Source organism: Dipodomys spectabilis, unplaced genomic scaffold (assembly GCF_019054845.1).
Source record: "Dipodomys spectabilis isolate Male_0828 unplaced genomic scaffold, ASM1905484v1 ptg000030l, whole genome shotgun sequence".
In the NCBI taxonomy this organism is placed as follows: Eukaryota; Metazoa; Chordata; class Mammalia; order Rodentia; family Heteromyidae; genus Dipodomys; species Dipodomys spectabilis.
Genome location: NW_024870707.1, coordinates 12,355,525 through 12,380,813, shown reverse-complemented (window position 1 = coordinate 12,380,813; position 25,289 = coordinate 12,355,525). Strand labels below are relative to the sequence as shown.

The following is a 25,289-nucleotide window of genomic DNA, read 5'->3' as shown; positions in this document are numbered from 1 at the left end:
CTCAGAAAACTGGAGGTAGAGCACTAGCCTTGAGCTGAAGAGCTGAGGGACAGCGCCCAGGCCCAGAGTTCAAGCCCCATGACCAAAAAAAAAGCAATAAAAAACACAAAGTTTTAAGAAAAAAATCGTTGCCACCAAGGACAGGATAATGAAGTAAAGGGAAAAAATATACAAACCTTCTTGATCTACCCTTTATCTAGACACTTCTTTATCCAAGATTAGCACTTTAGCCACAATGCCACTTCCCACTTCCTGGTGGTTGATTGAAGGTAAATCTCACAGACTTTCCTGCCCAGGCTGGCCTTGAACCTTGAGTAGTTGGGATTACAGGTGTGAGCCACCAGCACCCAGCCTTGGTTCTGTGTCTTGGTGAAACACAGCGTACACCATGGTAGGCTGTATGTCTAGGATGCACCAAATTTATGAGGCAGCCAGGAGGCCCCTGTGGGATGGGAGGGTAATCCTCCCCCAGCCAGCCTGCGGTCAGCACTCCACTAAAGCCCAAGCGAGGGAGCTCCTGACACAGCTCTTTGGGGTCCTGGTTGCCCAAAGCCATCATCCTGGCAGGTGCTAGAAAAGGCATCTAGATGACTTAGGAGTTCCCCCACTACAATGGCGTCTCCTCCTTCTTTCCTATTCCTGTTTCTAGTTCTCTAAACAGGCTCCAGGTAGACACTGCGATTGTCCTTCAATGCTGGTTCCCAAGCCTCTGCGCTGCCCCTTTCCCAGCCTGCCAGGCGAGGGTCCCAGAGCCCCCTCCCCAGGAAAAAAAACACAGCACAGCTTCAAACTTGGAGAATGTTATTGGTCCTGGGGAACGTTTGGCAGGCCCCTCCCCTCACTGCTTGCCGTTGCCATTGATGGGACGCTTCACATGTTCAGGGGAGTCCAGGAAGGCCTTGATTTTGGGCCGAGCTACCAGGCGCTTCGTGTAGCCTGCGAGCAGGGGGAAGTTCTCCAGGCAGCTGGGATCCAGGACTTGGTGAATCAGCAGCAAGTCCAACAAGTTGTAGTCAGCGAAGGAGATCTGCAGGGGGGAACGGTGGGCCAGGCCTCAGCAGGTGGGAGTGGACCGGAGGTGGAGGGCCGGCTAGCCCGTAGGTCCGTCCCACTTTGCTGCCTGAATGGCTCCAGCCTGTTCCCATCCATAAGAAGGTGGGTGAGGAAGGGTGCTCACCTGGTCACCCACGATGAAGGCCTGGCCTCCCTGGTTCTGGGACAGCAGGGTCTCAAAAGGCTTCAGGTGGGTGGGCAGAGCCTTCACGTAGTCATTCTTGCCCGCCTCCTGCCAGAAAAGTGCCACAGCTGTATCTTCTTCCCATCCTCACGGCCCTGGCCAGAAGCCGAACCCTACCCCCTACTGCCCCCCACTGCTCTCCTCTCCATTCTACCCTTTCGCCCCTCTCTTTCTTTCCTTCCTTCCTTCCTTCTTTCTCTTGCTTTCTTTCATTGTATGTGTGTGTGTGCCAGTACTTGAGCTTGAACTCAGGGATCATCTCATGCTCTTGCTTGGCCTCTTAGCTCAAGGCTGGCACTCCACCATTTGAGCCACACCTCCACTTTTCGGTGATTAACTGGACATGGGAATCTCTCCGATTGTCTTTCTGGCTGGCATCAGATCACAATCCGCAGATCCCAACCTTCTGAGCAGCTAGGATTATAGGCATGCGCCATCGGTGCCCAGGCCAGCTACCATCTCTTACCATCTCATCCTCACAAGCCCCTCAAAGTGGGCAGCTCTGAGGATCCTTCTAGAACTCACATGCAAACACAGCCTAGCAGAGACCTCTCAATGGTTCCCATTTCTCTGAGTCCAAAACTCAAGTTCAAGGCCTTCAGCCCCCACCTGCTGCCCCCCATGTTCATGCATACACTCTGGCCCCAGACACACAAGCATCTTCCCCATCAGAGAGTGCCAGCACCTCCTTCCAGAAACTTCCTTCCATAGAGCCTCCTCCTCAGGTGGCTCTAGGATGCCCACATCCACCCAAGGCCATCAGGAAAGCATGTGCCAGCACTGGCCTTGATTTCTGGGCCTGGGCACTGTCCCTGAGCTTTTTTGCTCAAGGCTTTTTATGCTCTACCACTTCAGCCACAGCTCTGCTGCCAAGGCTTTGATGGTTCATTTGAGATAAGAGTCTTCATGCTACTTTCCTGCCTGGGCTTTTTGAGCTGTGATTCTCAGAGCTCAGCCTCCTGAGTTGCTAGGATGACAGGCGTGAGCCACCAACACCTAGATAGGAACCATCTTTCACTAGACATCTGTACTTGTACTGTCACTTGACTGGTGGGGAAGAGTGGGGGGGGGGGCAGCTCTCATCCATGATGACATGTGACCCAGTTCTGGCACTCTCATTCAGAGCACACAGAGTGTAAGAGCCCCTTTGTTCGCTCAGTGCCCGCGTGGTGCCCAGGCTCACATAGTTGGTGTAGATGAAAGTTGCGTATTTGCAGCGGAGGTCCTCCACACCGTCATTTACCACGTCCACCAGAGCTGCCTCCTCCTGGTTCTTCCCATACAGTCCTGGGGGGGGGGGGGGGGGGAATTGGGCATGGCTGAGCCCTCAGTGTGCACAAACCCCTGCCCACTGCTGGCCCAGGGGCCGGTGGCTGCTGCGGCCAGGAGGAAGGGAGGAAGGACTGGCCCGGCCAGTGAGCCCGGCATGCAACCAGCGAGATGGGAGCCTGGCACAGGGCAGGAGGACTTGGTGGCACCTTGGATAAGGAGAGTCTCTGCTCCATCCACTCCACTGGGACTCGTGCAGACATGCCCGGTCACTGGCAGATGCCCCTCTGCCCTGAGTTGGCCGGTGGAAGCTCAGGACTCACCAAAGGTGCGGGCCAGGTGCCGCAGGATGGCATTGGACTGGTACAGGGTGAGGTCCCCGTCCTGGAACTTGGGGAGCTGTCCGTAGAGCTGGTGGGGAGGAGGGGTAAGGCTTTGTGAGGGAGCCTGGGCCCGACTGCCCCTGGCCAGCCCCCACCCTCCAAGGCGGGGGTCACTCACACAGGAGGCCTTGAGGGAGCCTTTCTGCCAGATCTCCACGGTTACCACCTCCTCCTTCCAGCTCTGGCCCTGGTCAGCCAGCAGCATGCGCATGGCCTCGCAGCGCCCTGGCGGGAGCAAGGGAGAAGACACAGAGGTGGGGACGAGGCAGGGGCCCAGGGAGGGACCGGGCCCGGAGACGCCCCGCGATTCCCGGGGCAGTGGGGGGGGGGGGGCTGGCGGAGGAGCAGGGGGGAGGCCGGAGACCCACAGCTGCGGGGCGCAGGGGAGGGAAGCGTGGACCGCAGCGCCGCCAACACACCCGCCCTCTCCTACCTCGGACCGGGAAGTAGACGATGGTGTAGGGCGGCACTGGGGACGGAAGGAAGCTGTTAGACCCTGAGCAAAGGACAGGGCGCCGTCCCCGCCCTCCCCACCGGGGGTCGGCCCCATCTGGGTCTCGGCCGCCCCCACCCCAGCACCCAGCTCCGCATCCGGGGCGCACTGGGGCCCGGGGCGCGGGGCGCGGGCGGAGCCGACCCCGGCGCGGGGTCCCCGGGCGGGGCAGACTCACTGGTGACCGTGGAGCTGCGCAGCTGGAGGCGTCAATGGCGGAGCTGGGCGCACACCCAGCGCCCCGCCTTACATAAGGGGCGCCGCCCGCTCCGCCCCGGGCCGGTCACGGGCTGGGCGGCTGCTCCGCCCCGCGGGGCGGGGGCGGGACGGGCTGGAGTCTGTGCGTCCTGGAGGTCCGGCTGCACGTCCGTCCCGGGCCCTGGAGGCGGAGGGAAAGCCCCGCTGAGCGTGGGGCAGGGGGAGCCCCTTCCTCCACTCTCCCGCCCCCCACATTTAAGGACTCAGCATCGCTCAGTTGTGGGGGGCTCGTGTGTACTTAATGTCTGTTCACGCATAACCGAACGCAGTTATCATGTGCAGAGACGCCCAGCGAGTCTCGCCAGGCTCCCCTCCCGTCCCTCCTCCTCTCCCCTCCCCCAACCGGGCCTCCTGAGAGCTGGAACCCTGGCTGCCCGCATCCACCCCCCCCCCCCCGGTCCTCCTCCCCCTCCACCCCCCCTGCTCCTCCCCCCTCCCCCTCCACCCCCTCTGCTGCTCCTCCCCCCTCCCCCTCCCCCCCTCGGCTCCTCCCCCCTTCCCCTCCACCCCCTGCTGCTCCTCCCCCCTCCCCCTCCCGCTCCTCCCCCTCCCCCTCCCCCCCTGCTGCTCCTCCCCCCTCCCCCTCCACCCCCTGCTGCTCCTCCCCCTCCCCCTCCCCCCCTCGGCTCCTCCCCCCTTCCCCTCCATCCCCTCGGCTCCTCCTCCCCACTCCCAGGGCCCCCACACCCCGTCGCGGCCAACTTGAGGATCTCAGCTCCCGGGTTCCAGGCCTGACAGGGAAGTCAGGCAACGCTTCTCTCCAGCTGACCACCAAAAAGCCAGAAGTGAGGGTTCAGCCCGAGTGGTAGAGCACCACCCCTGGGTGGAAAAAGCTAAGGGACACCCCAGGCCCTCAGCCCAGGTAGTGGCTCCGGAAAAAAAAGGGAAGGGGGGGTTAAGGTGGTTGATTCCCTCATCCTGGTTAACTGGGGGTGCCATCAACAAAAGGCAAAAACAGCACCTGCTTCAAAGCACAAGGTCATGAATTCAAATCCTGGCATCACACACACACACACACACACACACACACACAAGGGATGAGTGGACTGGACAGTCATCCCGGAGGCAGGTGGCCACGTTCTGGCATGTTGGGCGGTGGGGCAGGAGCAGGAGACGCTGAGCCCTGTGAACAAGGTCGTTCGGAGCTTCAAAGAGCTGGCACAGAGGCTTGGGTCTACATCTGGGACCACAGCCAACTGCAGAGAACTGCTTCTCTATGGAGAAAGCGGGGTTGGGGGGAGGGGGCGGGAACTGGCACTTGCCAGCCAGAGGTGGTACCAGCAGGGACAGACAGGCAGGCATGTCTGGGGACTGAAAGGTTCTGCTCAGGGAGGGCTGGGCCAGCTGGGGGGTCTGGACCCCCTAATTGCCATGCCCATTCACGAACCCATTCACCAGAGGGTTTTGACTACCCTCTCCGGTCGTGGGGCTTGAACTCCGGGCCTGGGCGCTGTCCCTGCGCTCTTCAGCTCAAGGCGAGTGCTCCACCTCTTAGCCATAGTGCCACTTCCAGTTTTCTAGTGGTTTATTGGAGATAGGAGTCTCACAGACTTTCCTGCCTGGGCTGGCTTTGAACCACGATCCTCAGATCTCAGCCTCCTGAGTAGCTAGGGTTACAGGCGTGAGCCACCGGCGCCCAGCTCCCTCTCCTGTCTTAACACACCTCTCTCCTCTCTGCCCCAGAGCTGAGTTGGATTTGATCTTCACTTGTAAGCAATCTGAAATCTGTCCTTCCCAAGTCCTCAATGCCAGTTATCCAAGGAGCTACCAAAAAAGTCAAGGAAAATAAAGCAAGAAACAATGTAGCCCTGGGGATTGAACTCAAGGGCTGGACTCTGTCCCTGAGCTTCTTTATGCACAAGGCTAGCGCTCTACCACTTTAGCCACAGTGCCACTCACTTCTGGCTTTTTCTGAGTAGTTTATTGGAGATCTAAGTCTCACGGACTTTCTTGCTCAGTCTGGCTTTGAACTGTGTGATTCTCAGATCTCAGCCTCCTGAGTAGCTAGGATTAACTGGTTTGAACCACCAGTGCTCAGCTATTGTTGCAGATCTAGATCTAGCTATTTATCGATTTATTTATCTATCTATCCATCTATCTATCCATCTATCCATCTATCTATCTACTTACCTATCTACCTACCAATCTATCTATCTCCCTTAAGTTGCTAGCTGGCTCAGGCCTCTAATTCTATCTACTCTGGAGACTGAGATCTGAGGATAGAGGTTCAAAGTCTGTCTGGGCAGGAAAAATCTGTGAGAGTCTTATCTCCAATTAGCCAGCAAAAAGCCAGAAGTGGCACCTTGGTTCAAGTGTTAGTTCATCACCCGTGAGTGAAGAAGCTAAGGGTCAGTGCCCAGGCCCTGTGTTTGCACACACACACACACACACACACACACACACACATCAAAACAAAACAACAAAAACCTTTGCCTCAGCCCCTCTGCAGGCTTCCTTCTTCCCTGGCCTTTTTCTCCCCTGGTCCTGCTGGATAGATTGGTGCTGTTCAAGCCCAAGACCTGTGTGGTGTGTGGCTTGGCTGGTTCTACCCTCCCCCTTTACCCTTGCTACCTGCAGCCCAACACCACTTCCCCAAGTGCACTTGGAACTTTCCAGTCCCACCTCTGTTCTTGTGCTCAGCTGCCTGTAAAGTATTTCCCTGGGTCATTGATGTTCTACTCTGCCTGGGGTGTGCCCTGGACTGCAGGTGTGTGCGGGTAGGGTGCCATAAACATTGTAGTTCATTATCATCGCTGGGCTGGGCCCACTTTTGCCTGCAAAGCCTGAGTTCCTCCCATCCACAGTCCACTCTCACTGCCTGCACCTGCAGGAGCTCCAGCCGCTGTGCTGCGAGCAGACCCAACCCAGGCGGCCTTTCTGAAGGGCTCCACCCACCACACACCGCCAGCCTGCACGCCCTGCCTCCCTGCACAAAGCCACAGCAGCCTGGGCACTGTCAATGAGCTGTTCACCCAAGGCCAGTATTCTATCACTTACCTGAGCTGCAGCTCCACTTCTGAATTTTGATGGTTAGTGGGAGATAAGACTCTCACAGACTTTCCTTCCAGGGCTGGCTTCAAACCATGATCCTCAGAGCTCAACCTCCTGAGTAGCTAGGATTGCAGGTGTGCTCCAAGCCAATTTTGTCCTTTTTTTTTTTTTTCTTTTTGGAGGGGCACCTGATATTGTGTCCTTTTTTTTTGAGGAGTTTACTGAGGATTAGACTCAAGGCTCACACTTGCTAGGTAGGCCCTCAACCACTGGAGCTATGCCTTAACCCCCACCCCACCCCCCTTTGTGCTGATTTTCTTCCAAGTAAGATTTCACTCTACGCCAGGGTCTGCCTGGGCTGCAGTCCTCCTATTTGTGCTTCTTGAATGTCTGGGGCTGACAGGCGGCACCACTGTACCCAGCCACTGAGCTTCCCACATCGCTGAGATCATGCGCACACGCTGTCATGCCCAGCCATTCACTAAGAGGGGCTTTCTCCAGCTTCTTGCTGGGGACTGGCCTTGAACCTTGAACTTCCATCCCCCATCTTCACCTCCCATGTATCTAGGGTAATAGGCTTGAGACACTGAGCTGGACGATCTTTTTAATTTTTTTGTCAGTTGTGGGGCTTGAATTCAGAGCCTGGTCACCATCCATGAGCTCTTCTGCTCAAGGCTAGTGCTGTACTACTTTGAGCCAGGGTGCCACTTCCAGTTTTCTGGTGGGTTAATCGGAGGTAAGAGTCTCAGAGAATTTCCTTTCTGGGCTGGCTTTGAACTCTGATCCTCAGATCTCGGCCTCCTGAGTAGCTAGGATTACAGCCCTGAGCCGGGTCCCCCCCCTCCCCCCTCCAGGCTATGGTCTGGGCAATTTTACCTTTAAGCTTGTCTGCATACCTTCAACATTTATCCCCCTAGAGGTCACTCTGCCAAGTGCTGCTCTGTAAGAATCCAGTGTTACCATTCTCCTCCAGCAATGGCGTCTGAGTTATCACATGGTAAACTCCAGCCCAGGCCTGCCATGGCCTGTGGTTCCGTATTCTCATCCATTCGTTGCTATTTGTCTGCTCTTGTGTCAATGTCATAATTCTCATTACTGTACTTTTACTATATAAGGAAGGAAAAGAGAGCCCTATAGGCCTTTTGTTCTTCCTTTCTTTTTTTTTTTTTTTGGTCCAGTCATGGGGCCTGAACTATGGCCTGGGCGCTGTCCCTCAGCTCTTCAGCTCAAGGCTAGCGCTCTACCACTAGAGCCAAAGCGCCACTTCCGGCTTTTTTCTTTTTGCTTATGTGGTGCTGAGGAATCGAACCCAGGGCCTCATGCGTGCAAGGCGAGCGCTCTACCACTGAGCCACCTTCCCAGCCCCTCTTTTATCTTTTTCTTGTATTAGTGTCTGATAGTTATTTGCTAATTATAAATATGATAAATTTGGGCTGGGAAGGTGGCTCAGTGGTAGAGTGCTTGCCTTGCATGCATGAGGCCCTGGGTACGATTCCTCAGCACCACATATGCAAAAAGAAAAAAAAGCCAGAAGTGGCGCTGTGGCTCAAGTGGTAGAGTGCTAGCCTTGAGCTGAAGAGCTGAGGGACAGCGCCCAGGCCATAGTGCGGGCCCCATGACCGGACCCAAAAAAAAAAATGTGATAAATTTATCAGCCAGGCATGGTTGTTCATGCCTGTAATCCCAGCTATCCAGGAGGTGGAGGCAGGAGGACTGTGGTTTGAAGACAGCTTGAACAACAGTTATTAAGACCTCATCTCACCACACAAGCCGGGTGGAGGGTTGTTACACCAGTGTACAGCTACAGGTGAGGCAAGTCCTAACTCCCATTCCAGCGCTCTGCTCTTCAAAGGACTGAGAGTGCAAGTCAGGTTTTCTCCATGCAGGTGCTCTACTAGGTCATGTGAAATTGCTAATGAACCCTCTAGATTTCCTATGTGTCTCAGCTCCAATAAGGCATTTCTGTTTCATAGTAAACACATTTTGGTGGATTCTGGTGGCTCACTTCTGTAATCTTTAATGGAAAGAAGGTGTGTTTGTTTTTGTTTTGGTGGTGCTGGGGTTAAAACTCAGGGCTTTATGCTTGTTGGCAGGCACTCTTCTACTTGAGCCACACCCCAGCCTTTTGATTTGTTTTAGTGCTAGTACTGGGATTAAACTCAGAGTTCATGCTCTTGCTTAGCTTTTTTGCTCAAGACTGGCACTCTACCACTTGAGCCACAGCTCCACTTTGCACTCTTCAGTGGTTAACTGGAGATAAAAGTCTCACAGACTTTCCTGCCTGGGCTGGCTTTGAACTGCAATCAGATCTCAGTCTCCAGAATAGGACGACAGGTGTGAGCCACTGGTGCCTAACTCCCATGGGATATTTTTTTAGCCTAATTTGAAAAAGACTAGTTGTAATATATTTGTGTTGCATTTGATCTTCTACAACAAAGATGGAAAACTGCACTGTGATGACTCATTATAACTTTTTTTTTTTTTTGGTCCGGTCATGGGGCCTGAACTCTGGGCCTGGGTGCTGTCCCTCAGCTCTTCAGCTCAAGGCTAGCGCTCTAACACTTGAGCCACAACGCCACTTCCGGCTTTTTTCTTTTTGCTTATGTGGTGCTGAGGAATTGAACCCAGGGCCTCATGCATGCAAGGCAAGCGCTCTACCACTGAGCCACCTTCCCAGCCCCAAACTCATTATAACTATTAAGCACACCTTAGATATTAAAGCTTTTCCTAAACATTTAATTTTTTAAAATCACATATTAATTCAGAATTAGGTTAATAGCTATAAATGCATACCTATCCTAGATATTTTTAATGTACTTAAGAATATTGTTGTTACAACATACTTGATATTAATGTCTTTAACTCATTTATGTTTTCAGGATGGGAAAAAAGGAAGATATTCACAGAGAATTTAATAAGCAATTTTTTGGTCCTGGGGCTTGAACTCAGGACCTGGGCTCTGTCTCTGAGCTACTCTGTGCTCAAGGCCAGGGCTCTATCACTTGGGTCACAGCACCATTTCCAGCTTTTTTGAATAGTTTATTGGAGATAAGAGTCTCATGGAGTTTCCCGCCTGCGCTGACTTCAAAAGGTGTTCCTCAGATCTCAGCCTCCTCAGTGGCTGGGAATACAGGTGTGAGCCACCAGCACCTGGCTTAATAAGCAATTTGGATGGCTTAGAAGCTGCCTTGTAGGTATTTTTTTTTAACCCTTTACTTGAATATAAGGAACATTCGAATAAGGTCCTGTTTTCCACAAACTATATATTTACTAAGGTTTTGAAACATTTAGAGATAGAATGTCTCCAATTAACAAGCAAAATGCTGGACTGGAGGCACGGCTCAAGTGGTAGGGGGCCACTCATGAGTGAAAAAGCCACTGAAGAATGAGAGGCCCTGAGTTCAAACCCTAGCACCTGCAAAGCAAAAGAAAAGAGAAGCTACATTTTGACAGATGTGTTGACCAACCAATCAAGTCACAGTAAAAGCTTCTCATCTGGAAAGTTCACTTGGCCCCTCTAGACTGTCCTCGCCATCTTTAATTTGGGCAACATAGATTTGTGTAGTTTTTGTGAATTTCACATAAATACAATCAAACCACCAAGACTCTTATGTCTTTTCTTTCACTTAACATGTGTCTTAAACTTAAAAAACCAAAAATACCCAGCAAAACCATCAGAACTAGAGCCGTGGCTCAAGTGGTAGCATGTTAGCCTTATGCAGAAGAAGCACAAGGACAGTACCAGGTTCTGAGTTCAAGCCTCAGGATCCACACACACACACACACACACAAAAAACCAAACACAAAAACAAGCCAGGCGCCTGTGGCTCACGCCTGTAATCCTAGCTACTCAGGAGGCTCACATGTGAGGATTATAGTTCAAAGCCAGCCCAGGCAGGAAAAGCCATGAAACTCTTATCTCCAATAAACCACCAGGAAAAAACAAAACTTGGGAAGTGGCGCTGTGGCTCAAGTGGTAGAGCACTAGCCTTGAACGGAAGAGCTGAGGTATAGCGCCCAGGCCCAGAATTCTAGCCCCATGACCAACAAACAAAACAGGAAGAGGAAGAAAGAAAGGCAGGAAGAAATCCTAGTCTGTAGTATGTGGCATCTCACTTCTCCCAGGAGATGGATCTGAGAGTCCTCTCTTCCCCGGGGTGGCGCGTGGACTGGTGGGTATTTCTTAGGAGGCTTTTGCTGAGTCACAGTGATTTCACCGGCTGTCCTCCGTCCTCCTTTCATTCATCATTGAAGTAATGGCCGCTGAAAGCAAAGGCAAAGATAAGTTCTTGCTGACAGGATCGGGAAACATCTGGCCCCCAACATCATTTGTCACAGGACAAGACAGATCCAGATGCTTCTTGTTATCTTCCCTCCTGGTCTGTCTGATCATTTATATGACCCTGGAATGATGCCAAACACTTCTTGGCAAAACAAAAACCAGGATCATGACCCCTGGGATTCTAAAATGTCACCAAAGCCCCTGTAGCATTCCAGAACAATCTAGAAGAATCCCCATTGCCCTGCCGGGCATCCCAATTAACCTTAGTACCATCAAGTTTTGTCAAGTCATTGTGATTGGCGTCTAGGATGGGTGTGTCGTGGAGAACCTTTACCTGGCATGACTTCAATTTCCTGTGCCACATCAAAAGAAAAAAATGAATCTCCAGTTTGTAGAGGTTTGTCAGCAGGACTCTACATTTCCCACAGGATTATGGGGACAAGCACCTTTTTGTGTGGTTGCCAACAAGATACCTTCGTTAAAGTGTCAGTGGGAATATTTTACCTTTTTTTGTGTGTGGTATTGGGGTTTGAATTCAGGACATCACAGTTGTTAGGCAGTGTCCTACCACTGAGCCACATCTTCGGCATATATATAGATATAAATGTCTATATATAGATATATATGTCTATATATGTCTATATATATATATGGTACTGATTATTCAGAGGTAGGGGTCTCTATTTCTGCCCACACACACTCCTAGACCAAAGTCTGCCTACCATAGCCAGTATGAAATACATGTGCCATTGAATCCATCATTTTCTTTTTTTTTTTGGTCAGTTGTGGGGCCTGAACTCTGGGCCTGGGCGCTGTCCCTCAGCTCTTCAGCACAAGGCTAGTGCTCTACCACTTGAACCACAGCACCACTTCCAGTTTTCTGATGGTTCATTGGAGATGAGAGTCTCACAGACTTTCCTTCCCCAGGCTGGCTTTGAACCATGATCCTCAGATCTCAGCCTCCTGAGGATTACAGACATGAGCCATCAGCACCCAACTGAACTCATCATTTTCTATTGGTATAGGGTCTCACACTTTATTCCTCAGCCTAGCCCTGAAGCTCAGTTCTTCCTTGAAGGTTGGATGCCAGGTGCATGCCACCATACCCAACCCTTGGTTGAACTTATAAATGTGTAAACGTGCCCCCATTCTCCCATTCTCAGCCTCTCAAATAGCTAGGACTATAAGCATGAGCTCTATTACTCATTTTTAACTGGGGCACCTATTCTCTTATAATTCACTTCTTTATATACTATATTGCTGTTTGGCTCTGAAGTGCTCTATCACTTGAGCCACAGCTCCACTTCTGGCTTTTTGGTGGTTAATTGGAGATTAAGAGTCTCAGGGACAGCTGGGCACCAGTGGCTCACACCTGTGATCCTAGCTACTTAGGAGACTGAGATCTGAGGATCACGGTTCAAAGCCAACCTGGGCAAGAAAGTCCATCAGACTCTTATCTCCAGTGAGCCACCAGAAAACCGAAGTGGTGCTATGGCTCAAGTGGTAGAGCGCTAGCCCAGGCCAGAGTTCAAGCCCCACGACTGACAAAAAAAAGTCTCAGGGACTTCCCTGCCTGAGCTGGCTTTGAACCTTTGTTTTCAGATGTCAGCCTCCTGAGTAGCTAGGATCACAGGCGTGAGCTACCAGCACCTGGTAGGTACCAAGTTCTTGATGTTGCAGAAAAGAATCTGAGAAGATATTGACGTGGAGACCAAGAATGTTAGTAAAGCAAAGTGAAGGAAAGATGCAAACAATACACAACCCAGACATGGGCGTGGCACAGCTAATCACAGATGTGCTGGGGGCTTGAACAGTGGTGAAAAGAAGGTTGGAGTTGGGCTCAAACTCACCTTAAGGGAAGTGTTTTCACACTTGACACTGTTAATCACTCTCATTGTTACACTTTTCTCAATTGGGTTCAGAGACTTTAAAACTGACCTACCTGGTCTGGGAAGCTAGCTCAGTGGTAGAGTGTCAATGGCTTGAAAATGGAAGTTATAGAAAATATCACCCAATGGGCTGGGAAGGTGGCTCAGTGGCAGAGTGCTTGCCTTGCATGCATGAGGCCCTGGGTTGGACTCCTCAGCACCACATAAGCAGAAAAAGCTGGAAGTGGCACTGTGGCTCAAGAAGTAGAGCACTCGCCTTGAGCAGAAGAGCTGAGGGACAGCGCCCAGGCCCAGAGTTCAAGCCCTACAACCAACCAAAAAAACAATAATAATAAAATAATAAAAATAAAACTGACCTGCTTGCTGCAGTTGGCATGGACGTCTGGGCATCTCTTCAAAGAAAGGATGGAGTTTTGCCACAGGCTCCCTTCAAGACAGGGGTTTGAAACAGAGATCCATCCTTGACATGTCAAACTTTTAAACACATGTGTTGAGAGGAAATCGTTTTCCCAAGTGTCTTTGTTTTTTCAGGGTGGGTGCCTTTTTCAAAGATATTCTTATTCATTTTTCAGAGCACAAAAGTGATTTTGAGTAAGCAGGCAGGGCCGGGCGGAGAAAGCTGCCTTTGACTATAGCTGCTGCGGGAGTAGAAGGCTTAAAGCAAGTAGACAGCGCTTCTGGGTTTCTAATACAGCTACTCAGGAATCAGCATCTGTCTCTGAATTCCTGGCTGCTGATTTACCTTCCTTTTCCCTGATTTACCTTCAAAATCAGATCTTACTGCGTATCGTTATAACTTTTCATTCTTCAAAACTTAAAACCATCTTCCTTCTCTATTTTTCTTTTTTTATTGAGGTACTGGGGTTTGAACTCAGAGTGCTTGCTAGGTAGGCAGTCTGGAGTTACACCTCCAGCCCTTTTTACTTCTTATTTTTCTGACAGGATCTTCTGGTTTTGCTCAGGGCTGGCCCACATAGCTGGACAACAGGCTCATGCCACCATACCCAGCCAGTTGATGAAGACGGGGTCTCACTAACTTTTCGCTGGAGGAATTACAGGCACATACCACTAAGCTCAGCTTTTCAACCTTCAGTTTTATACATTATTTGATCTGTCTCATCTGTTACTGGACTTTTTTTCAATTCTTGTTTTTATATTTACTATTTCTTCTCACTGGTTTTATTTGACCTTCCGGTTTCATGTTGCTAGTAACTGCTCTTCAGGTCTTGGATTTTTTTTTTTTTTTTGTCAGTCATAGGTATTGAACTCTGGGCCTGGGTGCTGTCCCTCAGCTCTTCAGCTCAAGACTAGTGCTCTACCACTTGAGCTACAACACCACTTCCGGTTTTCTAGTGGTTTATTGGAGGTAAGAATTTTATGAACTTTCCTGCCTGGGCTGGCTTTGAACCGTGATCCTCAGATCTCAGACACCAGAGTAGGTAGGATTACAGGTGTGAGCCACCGGCGCCCAGCTTGGATATTTCTATTAGGTGGACTCTGCCTGTGTGGTCACTCATTCTCCATCACTACTCAACTTCATCCCCAGGATCTGTGCGCTTGCGCCCCCTAGTGGACATGGCTATTCTGCCTGGCTTTAGTTTGCTAACCTACCTTTGCCGAAATTCTAGTTTTCCTTTGCCAGAATACCCGTGTGTGTGGTTACAGTGAGAGGGAAGGGCCAAGCCCAGGAACCAGGAGACCACAGCTATCTCCCTCATCTTATTGTCACCCTCTAAGCAGCACGGAGCTCATGTTCTCCCTTTAGGGCTGGGGTGAGGGGCAGCACGGAGGAAGGACGTTTCTCAAGAACATTCTGACCCTGGGGGAGCTTCAGGCAAAGGAGGCATGGAAGCCAGAAAGCCACCAACAGTCAGCACCTCACCCCTCAGAGAGTTGGTGCACTTGATCGCATTGGGGACACAATCATATTGGGGACCCCGATCTCATTGGGGACTCAAAGAGGAAGGACATCCTCTTGACAACTCCAATGCTTTTCATTACCACCCCCAGTCCCCCTCTACGGGGGGGGGGGGGGGGGGGAGGAAGGGAGAGAGAGGGGGGAGGGAGTGCATCTCACTTTTTAATTGTTTTCTGAAATCCATATTTGTCTTTGCAGTTTCCAATAAAAGAGGGAGAGGCCAGCCCTTGCCAGGTCGCCACCTTGCTCGAGGGCTGGCACACATGGACCTTGGCCCATTGCCAGCTTTTGTAAATGAAGTTTTATTGGTGCCCAGCCATGCTCTGGTGCTGATAAGGTTATCTGTGTTTGCCTTTTGCTACAAGCACCAGTTCCCACAGATAGCAGTAGTTTACCTCAAAGATTAAACTGTTTACTTCTGTTCCTGGACCCCAGATCTGGGCCAGAGACACGGCCTCAAGAAAAAAGAGAATTCTGATTGGCCGGGACAACTCCTTTGAAGGGCTCCATAGCAACACCTTTCTAACAACAGGGACTGAGCTTGCAAAGCCCAGCACTTCCCAGCTTCCAGGCCAGGGTGGGAAAGCCTGAGTACTCCTCAGTGGTAAAAGCACACAGGTTCCTCTCACAATCTGTGTGTGTACGCGCGTGCATGCACACGTGCACACACACATGTGCGCATGCGTGTGCCAGTCCTGGGCCTGGATGCTAGCTGGCCCTTGGCTTTTTCCTTCAAGGTTGGCCTGCTACTGCTTGAACAGCTTCACTCTGGCTGGTTGTTGCTTTTATTTTTTGGTGATTAATTGGAAATAAGAATCTCACAGACTTTCCTCCTGGCCTGGCGTGAACCTCAGATCTCAGCTTTCTGAATAGCTTGGGCTGACATAGGTGAGCCACCATCATCCATGCTGAGGTCTCTGCTTAATGACCACACCCACTGCAGCCCCCTCCCCCATTCCTAATCTTTGGCAACTACGAAATCTGTGATGCATTTCTATATTTTTGTCATTTCAAGAATGTTATATAAATGGAAGCTGAATGTATGCCACCTCTGGGGATCAGCTCTCCCCTCCCCCTCAGCAAAAGGCTTCCAGAGCTTCATGCAGGCTGTTGTATCAATTGTTGGGTCCTTTCATTACCCTTGTATGGGTTGTTGAACAACCACCCACAGGAAAACATCTGGGTAGCTTCTATTTTGAGGACTATGAAAAAGCTATCGGGACTCTATTTCAACACCTCACCCCTTATGGAGAGTTTCTGCTACTTTCTTTCACAGTTTTCCTTTCCCTTTCAGATAAACTTAGTTGTTTTAACCTTTAGAAAATGAAAAAATTGGGGCTTGGAAGGTGGCTCAGTGGTAGAGTGCTTGTCTTTGTCTTACACGCATGAGGCCCTGGGTTCGATTCCTCAGCACCACATAAGCAGAAAAAGCCAGAAGTGGTGCTGAGGCTCAAGTGGTAGAGTGCTAGCCTTGAGCTGAAGAGCTGAGGGACAGCGCCCAGGCCCAGAGTTCAAGTCCCACAACCAACAAAAAGAAAAAGAAAAGAGACAAAAGCTCTGTGCTGAAAATAGAATGATACACAGCATGGTACACAGGAATGCAAACCCTAGGGAGGCTGAGGTAGGAGGATGGGGAGTTCCAGACCAGCCTGGGTTACACAGCAAGACACTACCTTCAAAAGAGGCAAAGAAAAAAGGCTCACACCTGTCATCCTAGCTACTCAGGAGGCTGAGAACTGAGGATCTCAGTTCAAAGCCAGCCAGGCAGGAAAGACTGTGAAACTCTTATCTCCAATTAGCAACGGGAAAACCACAAGTGGTGCTGTGGCTCAAAGTGATAGAGCACTAGCCTTGAGCAAAAAATTCAGGGACAGCACCCAGGCCCCAAGTCCAAGTCCTACATCTGTGCCCCCCCCCCCCACAGGCTTTAAAAAATGACACTCAAATTTATGAGGCACAGAGCATTTATTTTGTGTATGTGCCAATACTGGAGTTTGAACTCAGGGCCTCATGCTTTTCCTTAGTGTTTTCACTCTAGGCTGGTATTCTCCCACTTGAGCCACACCTCTATTTCAGGCTTTTTGCTGGTTAACTGGAGATAAGAATCTCATGGACTTTCCTACCCGGGCTGGCTTAGAACCAAAATCCTCAGCTCTCAGCCTCTTGAATAACTAGGATTACAGGTGTGAGCCACCAGCACTTGGCACCTGGATAGTTCTTTTTTGTTTTTTTTTGTGGGTCATGGGGCTTGAACTCTGGGCCTGGGCGCTGTCCCTCAAGCTCTGCAGCTCAAGACTAGGATTACAGGTGTGAGCCACTGGCACCCAGCTCAACCCATTTTGTGTGTGTGTGTGTGTGTGAGTGGGTGTGTATGGGGATCAAAAGTAAGTCCTCCCAAATGTTAGTTCAACACTGCCAGTGAGTTCTAGCTCTGCCATAGTATGTTTTTAGGTTGTTATGATCATTCATTTACAAATGTTTTGTGTGCAAGCATAGTTTCCATTTCTTGAGACAAATATTCAAGAGTGCACTGCTTGGCAGATGGTAATTTGCATGCTTAGTTTTAGAAGAAAGTTTTCCAGAATAAATGCACCAGTTCCCACGCCCACCAGCAACAAAAACAATCCAGTTTCTTCAAAGTCTCTCCTGCATCTGCTGCTGTCGCCAGTTTTCAGGGGAATGATTACTCATTGTGGTTTTAATGTGCATAGCCCAGCTAGTCTTTTTTTTTTTTTTAGCTCTACTACTTAAGCCACAACTTCATTTTTGGCTTTTTGGTAGTTATCTGAAGATAAGAATCTCATGGACTTTCCTACCCAGGCTGGCTTAGAACCAAAATCCTCAGCTCTCAGCCTCTTGAATAACTAGGATTACAGGTGTGAGCCACGAGCACTTGGCACCTGCGTAGTTCTTTTTCTTTTTCTTTTTTTTTGTCGGTCGTTGGGCTTGAACTCTGGCCTGGGCACTGTGTCTCAGCTCTTCAGCTCAAGGCTAGCACTCTACCACTTGAGCTACAGCGCCACTTCCGTGTTTTTTTTTTTTTTTTTCTGGTGGTTTATTGGAGAGAAGAGTCTCACTGTCTTTCCTGCCCAGGCTGGCTTTGAACCATGATCCTCAGATCTCAGCCTCCTGAATAGCTAGGATTACAGGTGTGAGCCACCGGCACCCAGCAATTCTTGAAGTTGAATATCTTTTTTGTGTGCTTATTTCCCACCTCCATAAAATCTCCAGTGCAGCACACAGTCGTGGCTTCTTGTTGTGAGGGGTGGGCCGAGGTTTTACACTCTGTAACTGTTTTACACTCCATTAACTGTAGAGGATATTCTCTTAGATGCACAGCAGGTGCTAGAATGTGCATATTATTCCTCCTATAGAGCAATATGCATTTGCATATAGCTACATATGCATACCCATGATAAACTTAATTTATAAAGTAAAGAGACATTAGTAACAGTAATAAGATGGAGCAATTCTTAACAATTTGCTGCAATAAGAGTTACAACTTATGAGCTATTTGTTTCTGGAAATTTCCATGTATTATTTTTAGACTGTGGGTAACAGAAACCATGCAAAGAAAAACCTCAGATAGATCGCGGTTCAAAGCCAGCCGGGACAGGAAAGACCGTGAGACTCTGATCTCCAATAAACCACCAGAAAACCGGAAGTGGCGCTGTAGCTCAAGTGGTAGAGCGCTCACCTTGAGCTGAAGAGCTGAGGGACAGCGCCCAAGCCCAGTGTTCAAGCCCCACGACCGACAAAAAAAAAAAAAAAAAGAAAAACCTCAGATATAGGAAGACAACTAGAAGCCAGGTCCTCATTGGTTTGTAAATATCTTCTCCTATTTGTAACTTGTGCATGTGTGTGCATGTGTGTGTGTGTGTGTGTTCTGGGACTTGAACCCATCTGGGCTTAGGCACTGTCCCTGAGCTTTTTTCACTCAAGCCACAGCTCCTCTTCTGGTTCTTTGGTGCTTTATTGGAAATAAGAGTCTCACGGACTTTCTGCTTGAGCTGGCTGTGAAACCACCAGCTTCAGATCTCAGCCTCCTAAGAAGCTAGCATTACAGGCATGAGCCACCAATGTTCAGTTCAGTTTTCATTCATAAGTAATACACTGATTGTTCAAAATGAATCAAAAAAGCTTTGATTTAGGGCTGGGGTTACAGCTCAAGGGTTAGAGCACCTGTCAAGCAAATGCAAGGCCCTGAGTTCAAACCCCATTTTTAAAAAGCCATATAATATTCTCATCTACCAAACATCACAGCTGAAGCTACCTTAAATGTGATCAGAACACGTTAGGCCACAGCTGGGTGAAGTCGTCTACTATAAGGCCCTCTCTATAATAAGTCACACTGTATGGCTAGTGGGATTTAGTGGACACTACTGAAGGTGAAATACCAAATGTTTGTGGGAGTGTTTGCCACCATTGTCAAGCCGAAACCATGAGTCATGTGAAGGCAAATGTTGTCTTTTGTTGTGCTGCATCAAGAATTTAGCAGCCCACAACACACACATTTGTGATCTTCCTTCCTCCTTCCTTTCCTACCTCCCTTCCCCCCACACACACACATGTGCACACACATACAAAATGCACACACATACAAACTTTTCTCTGTCCAAAGTTCCACTCTTACCATTTTCAGCCAGGTGTGATAGCACATGTCTTAATCTCAGCGACCCAGCAGGTATAGGAGGATCCTAGACCAACAATTTCTGGCAAAAGTGAAACTATCTGAAAACAAACTAGGGCAAAAACCAGGGGGCTGGGCACATGACCCAAGCAGTAGAGCGCTTTCCTAGCAAGTGGGAGGTCCTGTCTGTGAGGACGACTCTCACAACTGTAGCTAACACCACAGTCTGCTTCGAATCCACACTCCCACAGCCTCTTAATCTGAGTGGAAGGTCAGATCTCAGAGGGAGCTCTGGCTTCTGGCCAGCTGATTTTGGAATGAGTCCAGGGTAGACTCTGGCCCAGCTCCATTCATATGGTTACCACTTGCACCAATCTCTGTAGCCAGAGCTGAGGCTCTGTGATTGGCTGGCCTTGAGTCACATGCGTGTCCTGTGTCTGAAGGGCAGAGTCTGGCACAGGAGGGGAAGGAAGTAGGGGAAGTGTACCCAAGATCTTGCCAGACTGGAGCTGGGCAGCTAGCCCAGTTGTGTGTGCAACTGTTGCTTTGGCTGGACTTCCAACCGAAAGGTTGTGGTTACACTATTTTTGAAATAGCAGGGGAAAAAAAAAAACAACTGCTTCAAACTGTGGAGATGCAATGCTACCTGTCCATAAGAGTGGTCTAGAGCTAAGTGAAGGTGCAAAGGTATCACCCTGAACCTTGGAGTTCTGGAGGCCTTGGACTACCATCAGCACACCATCGGCACCATCTCACCATGGGCACACTTTTAAGGCAGCGCCCAATCACAGACACAGCAGATGTGAGGGCCGTCTTTACCGATCTTTCCCCCTGGATGGGGCTCTGAATGAGGGAGGGGTCTAGAGACAGTCAGGGAGGAGGAGCAACAGCTCACATGGATCCAGAGTGATGTGTCTGCCTTGTTGTCCCCTCCCCCTTTTGGTTTTGGTCCCAGACTGAGACTCAAACTCAGTATCTGATGCTTTCATTCATTGGCTGCTGCTCTAATCAGCTGATCCATGCCTCCAACCCCCCCCCTCATAAATTCTACCTGGAGGAGCAAGTCTATTCCTCCTTAAGGAGACCAGTCTTCAGATCTCAGCCTCCTGAGAAGCTAAGATTACAGACATAAGCCACTGGTGCCCGGTTTCTACTTCTGACTTTTTGGTGATTAATTGGAGATAGGAGTTTCCTGGACTTTGCTTCCTGGGCTGGCTTTGAACCTTGATCCTCAGATCTCAGCCTCCTGAGTAGCTGGGATTACAGGTGTAAGGCAGAAGTGCCTCGTTTTGAGGATGGGCTTTCTAGCATGGCCTGAGCCCCTGGTAGGTGCCAGGCTGGCTCAGGGACTCCAGCAAGCAATGGCAATCGTGGTTCAGAGGCCAGAGGCCAGAGCTAGGGCTGGGCTGGAGGCCGGAGGCCCTTGGGGATGAGCCCAACTTGAATTCATGCAGGCTCTGGAGGGGAGGGAGCCCCTCAGTTTCAGTCCTTGAGCAGCAGAAGGCACCCAGAATTCCAGGCCTACCTTTGACCCTCATACCTGGAGCCTGCTGCCCCATGGGCTGGGGTATCCTAAGGTCCTTGGCCATGCAATGTATGAGAACAGACAACAGGAAGGCGCCATCAAGCCCTCAAGCGTGTGTGCCACAGGTGAGTGTGCAGACACTGCCCTGACCCTGTACCCCAGGAGGACATCACCACACTAGGCAGCAACTGTCTGATACCACTGTGGCTGTGGGGCAGTACCCAGGTCCTGAGTTCAAGCCCAAGTACCAGCACAGTAAATAAACAAATGCACGTCAGTGTTTTTTTTGGTCCCCAAGGGTGGCAAGTCCCCAGATGGAGGGCAGGCACCACACAGGCTCACTTCTTGAGGAATGTAGAGATAGGGCGATTGATGTGCTCAGGAGAAGCCAGGAAGGCCTTGAGCTTGGGCCGGCCGCTGAGGCGTACGGCGTAAGCCGAGAGCAAGGGGAAATCATCCAGGCAGCCAGGAGCCAAGACCTGGAAGTTCAGCAGCAGGCTCAGCAGGCGGTAGTCTGCGAAGGAGATCTGCAGGGCAGGGGCATGAGGAGGATTAAGGCAGGGCAGGAGAGAGGCACCAGGGCCGAACACTGGCTACTCCCTGGTTCTGCCTGTGGTGTAAAGACCTGGCCCCCATTGGGCCTCCAGCTGCCCTTCTGAAAAATGTCCCTACAAAGTTCTGGAAGGCGCCAGACCCTGTACTGACCTGATCTCCCACGATGAAAGCCTGGCCCCCCTGGTTCTGGGCCAGCAGAGTTTCAAAAGGCTTCAGGTACCCCGGAAGCTCCTTCAAATATTGGGCCTTGCCCTCCTCCTGTGAACGGAAGTCTGATCAGCCAGACTGACCAAGGGGACCTTCCTGCCCACCCTGCCCTCCAGCAGCAGCCTGCGGCCCCTGCTCACAGGGTTATGGTGGAGGAGTTGGACAAAGCGGTTGGTGATGTCCTCCATTCCGTCATTCACCATGTCCAGCAGTGCTGCCTCTCGCTGATCTTTGCCATAGAGCCCTGGGTCAGCAATCAGACAGCGGGTCAGTTCCTGTCCTCTCCCCTCAAAGCCCAGCGGCCTTAGCCTGAGCCTACAGGACCCCGCTCTGGTCCTCTGCTTTGGATAGCCTTCTCTGCCCACCCTCATGGGTGAGAAGTCTGAAAGCCACAAGGCCATACCCAGCCGCAGCCCACACCTGTTGACAAGGGAGGCCCGAGGCTCTGGTGTGGGTCTTCCTAGGCCTGAGGCTAGACTTGGATGTGGAATCTGTGTCTGTATGTACTTCAGGACAGCGTGGGGCAGAAGAGGAAGCACCAGGCCTCCACCTGGATCCTGCGGAAGTTGGGGCAAAGCCTGGCCTGTTGTTCCCCTTGCTCCTCTTCCCTCACCTTGGCTGTCACAGACCCCTGGGACACCGGCTTTTCTCCCCACCGCCTCGCTAGTCCAGATAGACAAGAGTAGTGATGTTCCTGGAAGCAGGGTTTCTGCACCTCTGAAAGCAATGGGCCCAGAGGCTGACTGGGAAGCTCCTACCCCCGCTGTGCTACCACACATGAGGGTTGGTGACCCTGCGTGAGCTGTCATCAAAGGAACGGGTACAGAAAAAAAATTCATTGAACTGCACAGCTCCTGCTTGCCTGGATGGCAGCTCAGAGCCACACCTAGGGCCTTCTAGAACCCAGATCCTCAACCTTCCTTCAGGACATCTGGCCTGATCTCCAGCCAGGTGGGACGTTAGAGACAGCAGGGGCAGCAGCTGAGGTGCCAGGACATTCTGCCTAGCACTTGGCAGGAGTCTTTCTAGCCTGGGGCACTGAGCTTTAGAACTCACCAAAGGTGCGGGCCAGGTGCCGCAGGATGGCATTGGACTGGTACAGGGTGAGGTCTCCATCCTGGAACTTGGGGAGCTGTCCGAAAAGCTAGATGGGGGGAAGAGTATGGTCTGTGAAGGGTGCTGAGACACCCCTCCCCCATTAGTCACAGCCCCCTAAGGCCAGCCCCTCCCCCACCCACCAAGTGGGCTCACTCACGCAGGAGGCCTTGACTGTGCCCTGCCCCCAGTCTTCTCGGGTCACCACCTCCTCCTTCCAGGTCTGGCCCCGGTCAGCTAGCAGCATGCGCATGGGCTCGCAGCGCCCTGGGTTGGTGAGACAGGGCAGAGATCAGCCGCAAGACAATTTGGAGGTCGAGAGGGTGGGGAAGGAACCTACACACCGGGTGGGCAGAGAGACCCTAGCGTGGGAGCCTCCCGCGGAAGAGAGGGAAAGGGAAAGAGGGATAGAGGCCAGGACCCCCTTAGGTCCCTCCCAGGACTGCGGCCCCGCCCCTCGCTCACACGGCCCCGCCCTGCGACCCGGCCCCGCCCCGTGCACATGGCCCGCCCCCGCACGCACGGCCCCGCCCCGTGCATATGGCCCCGCCCCCGTGCATATGGCCCCGCCCCCTTGCGCACGGCCCCGCCCCCTTGCGCACGGCCCCGCCCCGCGGCCCGTCCCCTCTGGCTCGAGCCGGGTCTCAGGGAGGCAGGAGCCGGGAGCGGCGTGCGCCCTTTGTCCTCCGGAAGGCCTGGAAACGCACCTCGGATGGGAAAGTAGACGAGGGTGTAGGGCGGCACTAGGAGAGGCAGAGAGACCGCGCGATGGAGGAGGACCCGCTGGGGCCCAGGGCGGACCCAGGGGCGGCGGCCGCGGCCCCTGACCCCCGGGACGGAGAGCGGCCCCGTCCGGCCCCCACCATCCAGACCCCACTCACTTGCTCCGGGCGGCGGCAGCGCACAGCGGGACGGGAGGCGACCTGAGGCCGCTGCCGCGCACCGTCCCGCTCCACCCCTCGCCCCTCCCTCCGCCTGCCCCGGAAAGGGCCGAATCCGGCACGCTGGGAGTGCGGGGCCCGCACGCCGCACGCGCCGAAGCCGCGCTCAGCTCAGCCTCCGCGGGACGCGCACGCCGCGCACGCCGAAGCGCGCCGCTCCTCGCGGCCCGCAGGCCGGGTCTGAGCACCGTCCACATCGCTAGCGTCCAGGGACTCAGCAGGTGCTCAAGAAAGGCTCGTCTCCCGAAAGAAGGCGTTTTCCGCAGATAAACGAAGCGCCAACAAGCACGCCTTGTCTGGGATGGTAACAGCACACCCTTAGGCCCGAGGAGAGTTGGAGGGTTTCCATGGAGACGGAAGGGTAGACTGATCCCGCTACCCTCATTTTACGGGAAGGAAGACTGGCCACACAGCTAGGGAACCGGATTTACACAGCCTAATCAGGCTGGCTCCCGGGACTTCACTTTTAACTCTCATTCTTTCTACTTTGATGCTCGACGTATGCTTCTTTAACCTAAAAATGCTTATATAGATGTGGGCAGATGAGAAACCTGGAGCTATCCTCCCTTCCCGCCTAAAGTTGCAAGATAAATTCTCCTTTACTGGTGATAGCGCTACTCTTAGCCCAGAAGGATCCATAGACAAAGCCTTCCTTTGCTGGGCGCTGGTGGCTCACGCCTATCATCCTAGCTATTGGGGAGGCTGAGATCTGAGGATCACAGTTCAAAGCAGGAAAGTGTGTGAAACTCATCTCCAGTTAACCATCCAAAAGCTGGGAGTGGACATGTGGCTCAAGAAGTAGAGCACCACCCTTGAGCAAAAAAGCCTGCTTTTCTGTGCCTGGCCCGAGTTCAAACCCCAGTGCCACCTTGGGCCTTCCTGTAGGTGCTCCCCTGCTCCTTGAGCTTTTATTATTCCTTCATTCCCTACACATCTATTGTTTTCTGATGACACACTGCTTGGGTGGGGTTCTAAGCCTCTGCTGACCCTCTTTCCATCCAGATTCCTTCCTTGTCGGAGTTTCTCTGATTTCTCCCCGATGCCGGTTGACAGTGTCCCACTCCTCTAAAAGCCCAGCATGGTGGAGGAAACGTTTCTTCTGCTTCCTCTACATTCATAAACAGACGAGCAGTAGAGCTCTGTCCTGCCTCCCTGTAGGCCCTGGCACCCCAGCCGGGTTCTCCTCCTCACTTTCCATCACTGAGGGGAGGAGGGAATAGGGGCTCTCACTGGAGGACCCTGCAGTGAGAGCTCCGGCTTGGGGGTAGAGGTCTACTCCTTTGCCTCCCTTGGGCCTACAGCTGGAAGGGGAGTGTAGGAAGGGGAGGGAGGAGGAGGTGGCTGTGGCAGAGGTGCCAGAGCTGGGCTCTCGGCCCTGGCTCACAGCTGCATGAACATCTGCCCAGCACGGAGCTGCTTACAAAGAGCTTTCATAGAAATGATCTCATTTCATCTCCAGGGCAACCCTGGGAGGGATGGGCTCGTGTTCCCGTTATGCAGAGAAGCTCTGAAAGGTTTACTCACCTGCTCTGGCCTGAAATATAAGTGCCCTCGAAGGTCTGTGTGTCAAAGGTTACGCTGCCCTCCTGTGGCACGGTTGGGAGATGGTGGAACCT

At 52.0% G+C, this 25,289-nt stretch overlaps 2 protein-coding genes across 4 annotated transcripts; both read right to left on the bottom strand.

The window, feature by feature from the left end:
* Positions 1-784: 784 nt before the first annotated feature.
* On the bottom strand, positions 785-23,644 carry LOC122105104 (glutathione S-transferase P). 2 transcript variants are annotated; one of them, XM_042676219.1, is made up of 7 exons: positions 23,614-23,644; positions 3,323-3,358; positions 3,008-3,114; positions 2,830-2,917; positions 2,421-2,524; positions 1,178-1,285; positions 785-1,027 (listed from the first exon to the last, which is right to left on the bottom strand). In XM_042676219.1, coding segments are annotated over exons 1-7 (633 nt in total). In that variant the 5' UTR covers positions 23,615-23,644; the 3' UTR covers positions 785-838. The 2 variants fall into 2 exon arrangements, with proteins under 2 accessions (XP_042532153.1, XP_042532152.1); XM_042676218.1 differs by lacking the exon at positions 23,614-23,644 and adding an exon at positions 3,561-3,631.
* LOC122105105 (glutathione S-transferase P-like) lies at positions 21,144-23,691 on the bottom strand. 2 transcript variants are annotated; one of them, XM_042676220.1, is made up of 7 exons: positions 23,614-23,691; positions 23,440-23,475; positions 22,893-22,999; positions 22,694-22,781; positions 21,778-21,881; positions 21,581-21,688; positions 21,144-21,402 (listed from the first exon to the last, which is right to left on the bottom strand). In XM_042676220.1, coding segments are annotated over exons 1-7 (633 nt in total). In that variant the 5' UTR covers positions 23,615-23,691; the 3' UTR covers positions 21,144-21,213. The 2 variants fall into 2 exon arrangements, with proteins under 2 accessions (XP_042532154.1, XP_042532156.1); XM_042676222.1 differs by lacking the exon at positions 23,440-23,475 and having other exon boundaries at positions 23,614-23,648.
* Between the last annotated feature and the right edge of the window lie 1,598 nt (positions 23,692-25,289).

Bases quoted from the DNA above. Each gene is read 5' to 3' on its own strand.
- LOC122105104 (XM_042676219.1), bottom strand. The intron at 3,115-3,322 runs GTAGGAGAGGGC...TGCTCCCGCCAG, and splicing joins CGTCTACTTCCCGGTCCGAG to GGCGCTGCGAGGCCATGCGC. The intron at 1,028-1,177 runs GTGAGCACCCTT...TCCCCCCTGCAG, and splicing joins CCTTCATCGTGGGTGACCAG to ATCTCCTTCGCTGACTACAA.
- LOC122105105 (XM_042676220.1), bottom strand. The intron at 21,882-22,693 runs GTGAGTTCTAAA...TTGCTGACCCAG, and splicing joins GCACCTGGCCCGCACCTTTG to GGCTCTATGGCAAAGATCAG. The intron at 21,403-21,580 runs GTCAGTACAGGG...CCTGCCCTGCAG, and splicing joins CTTTCATCGTGGGAGATCAG to ATCTCCTTCGCAGACTACCG.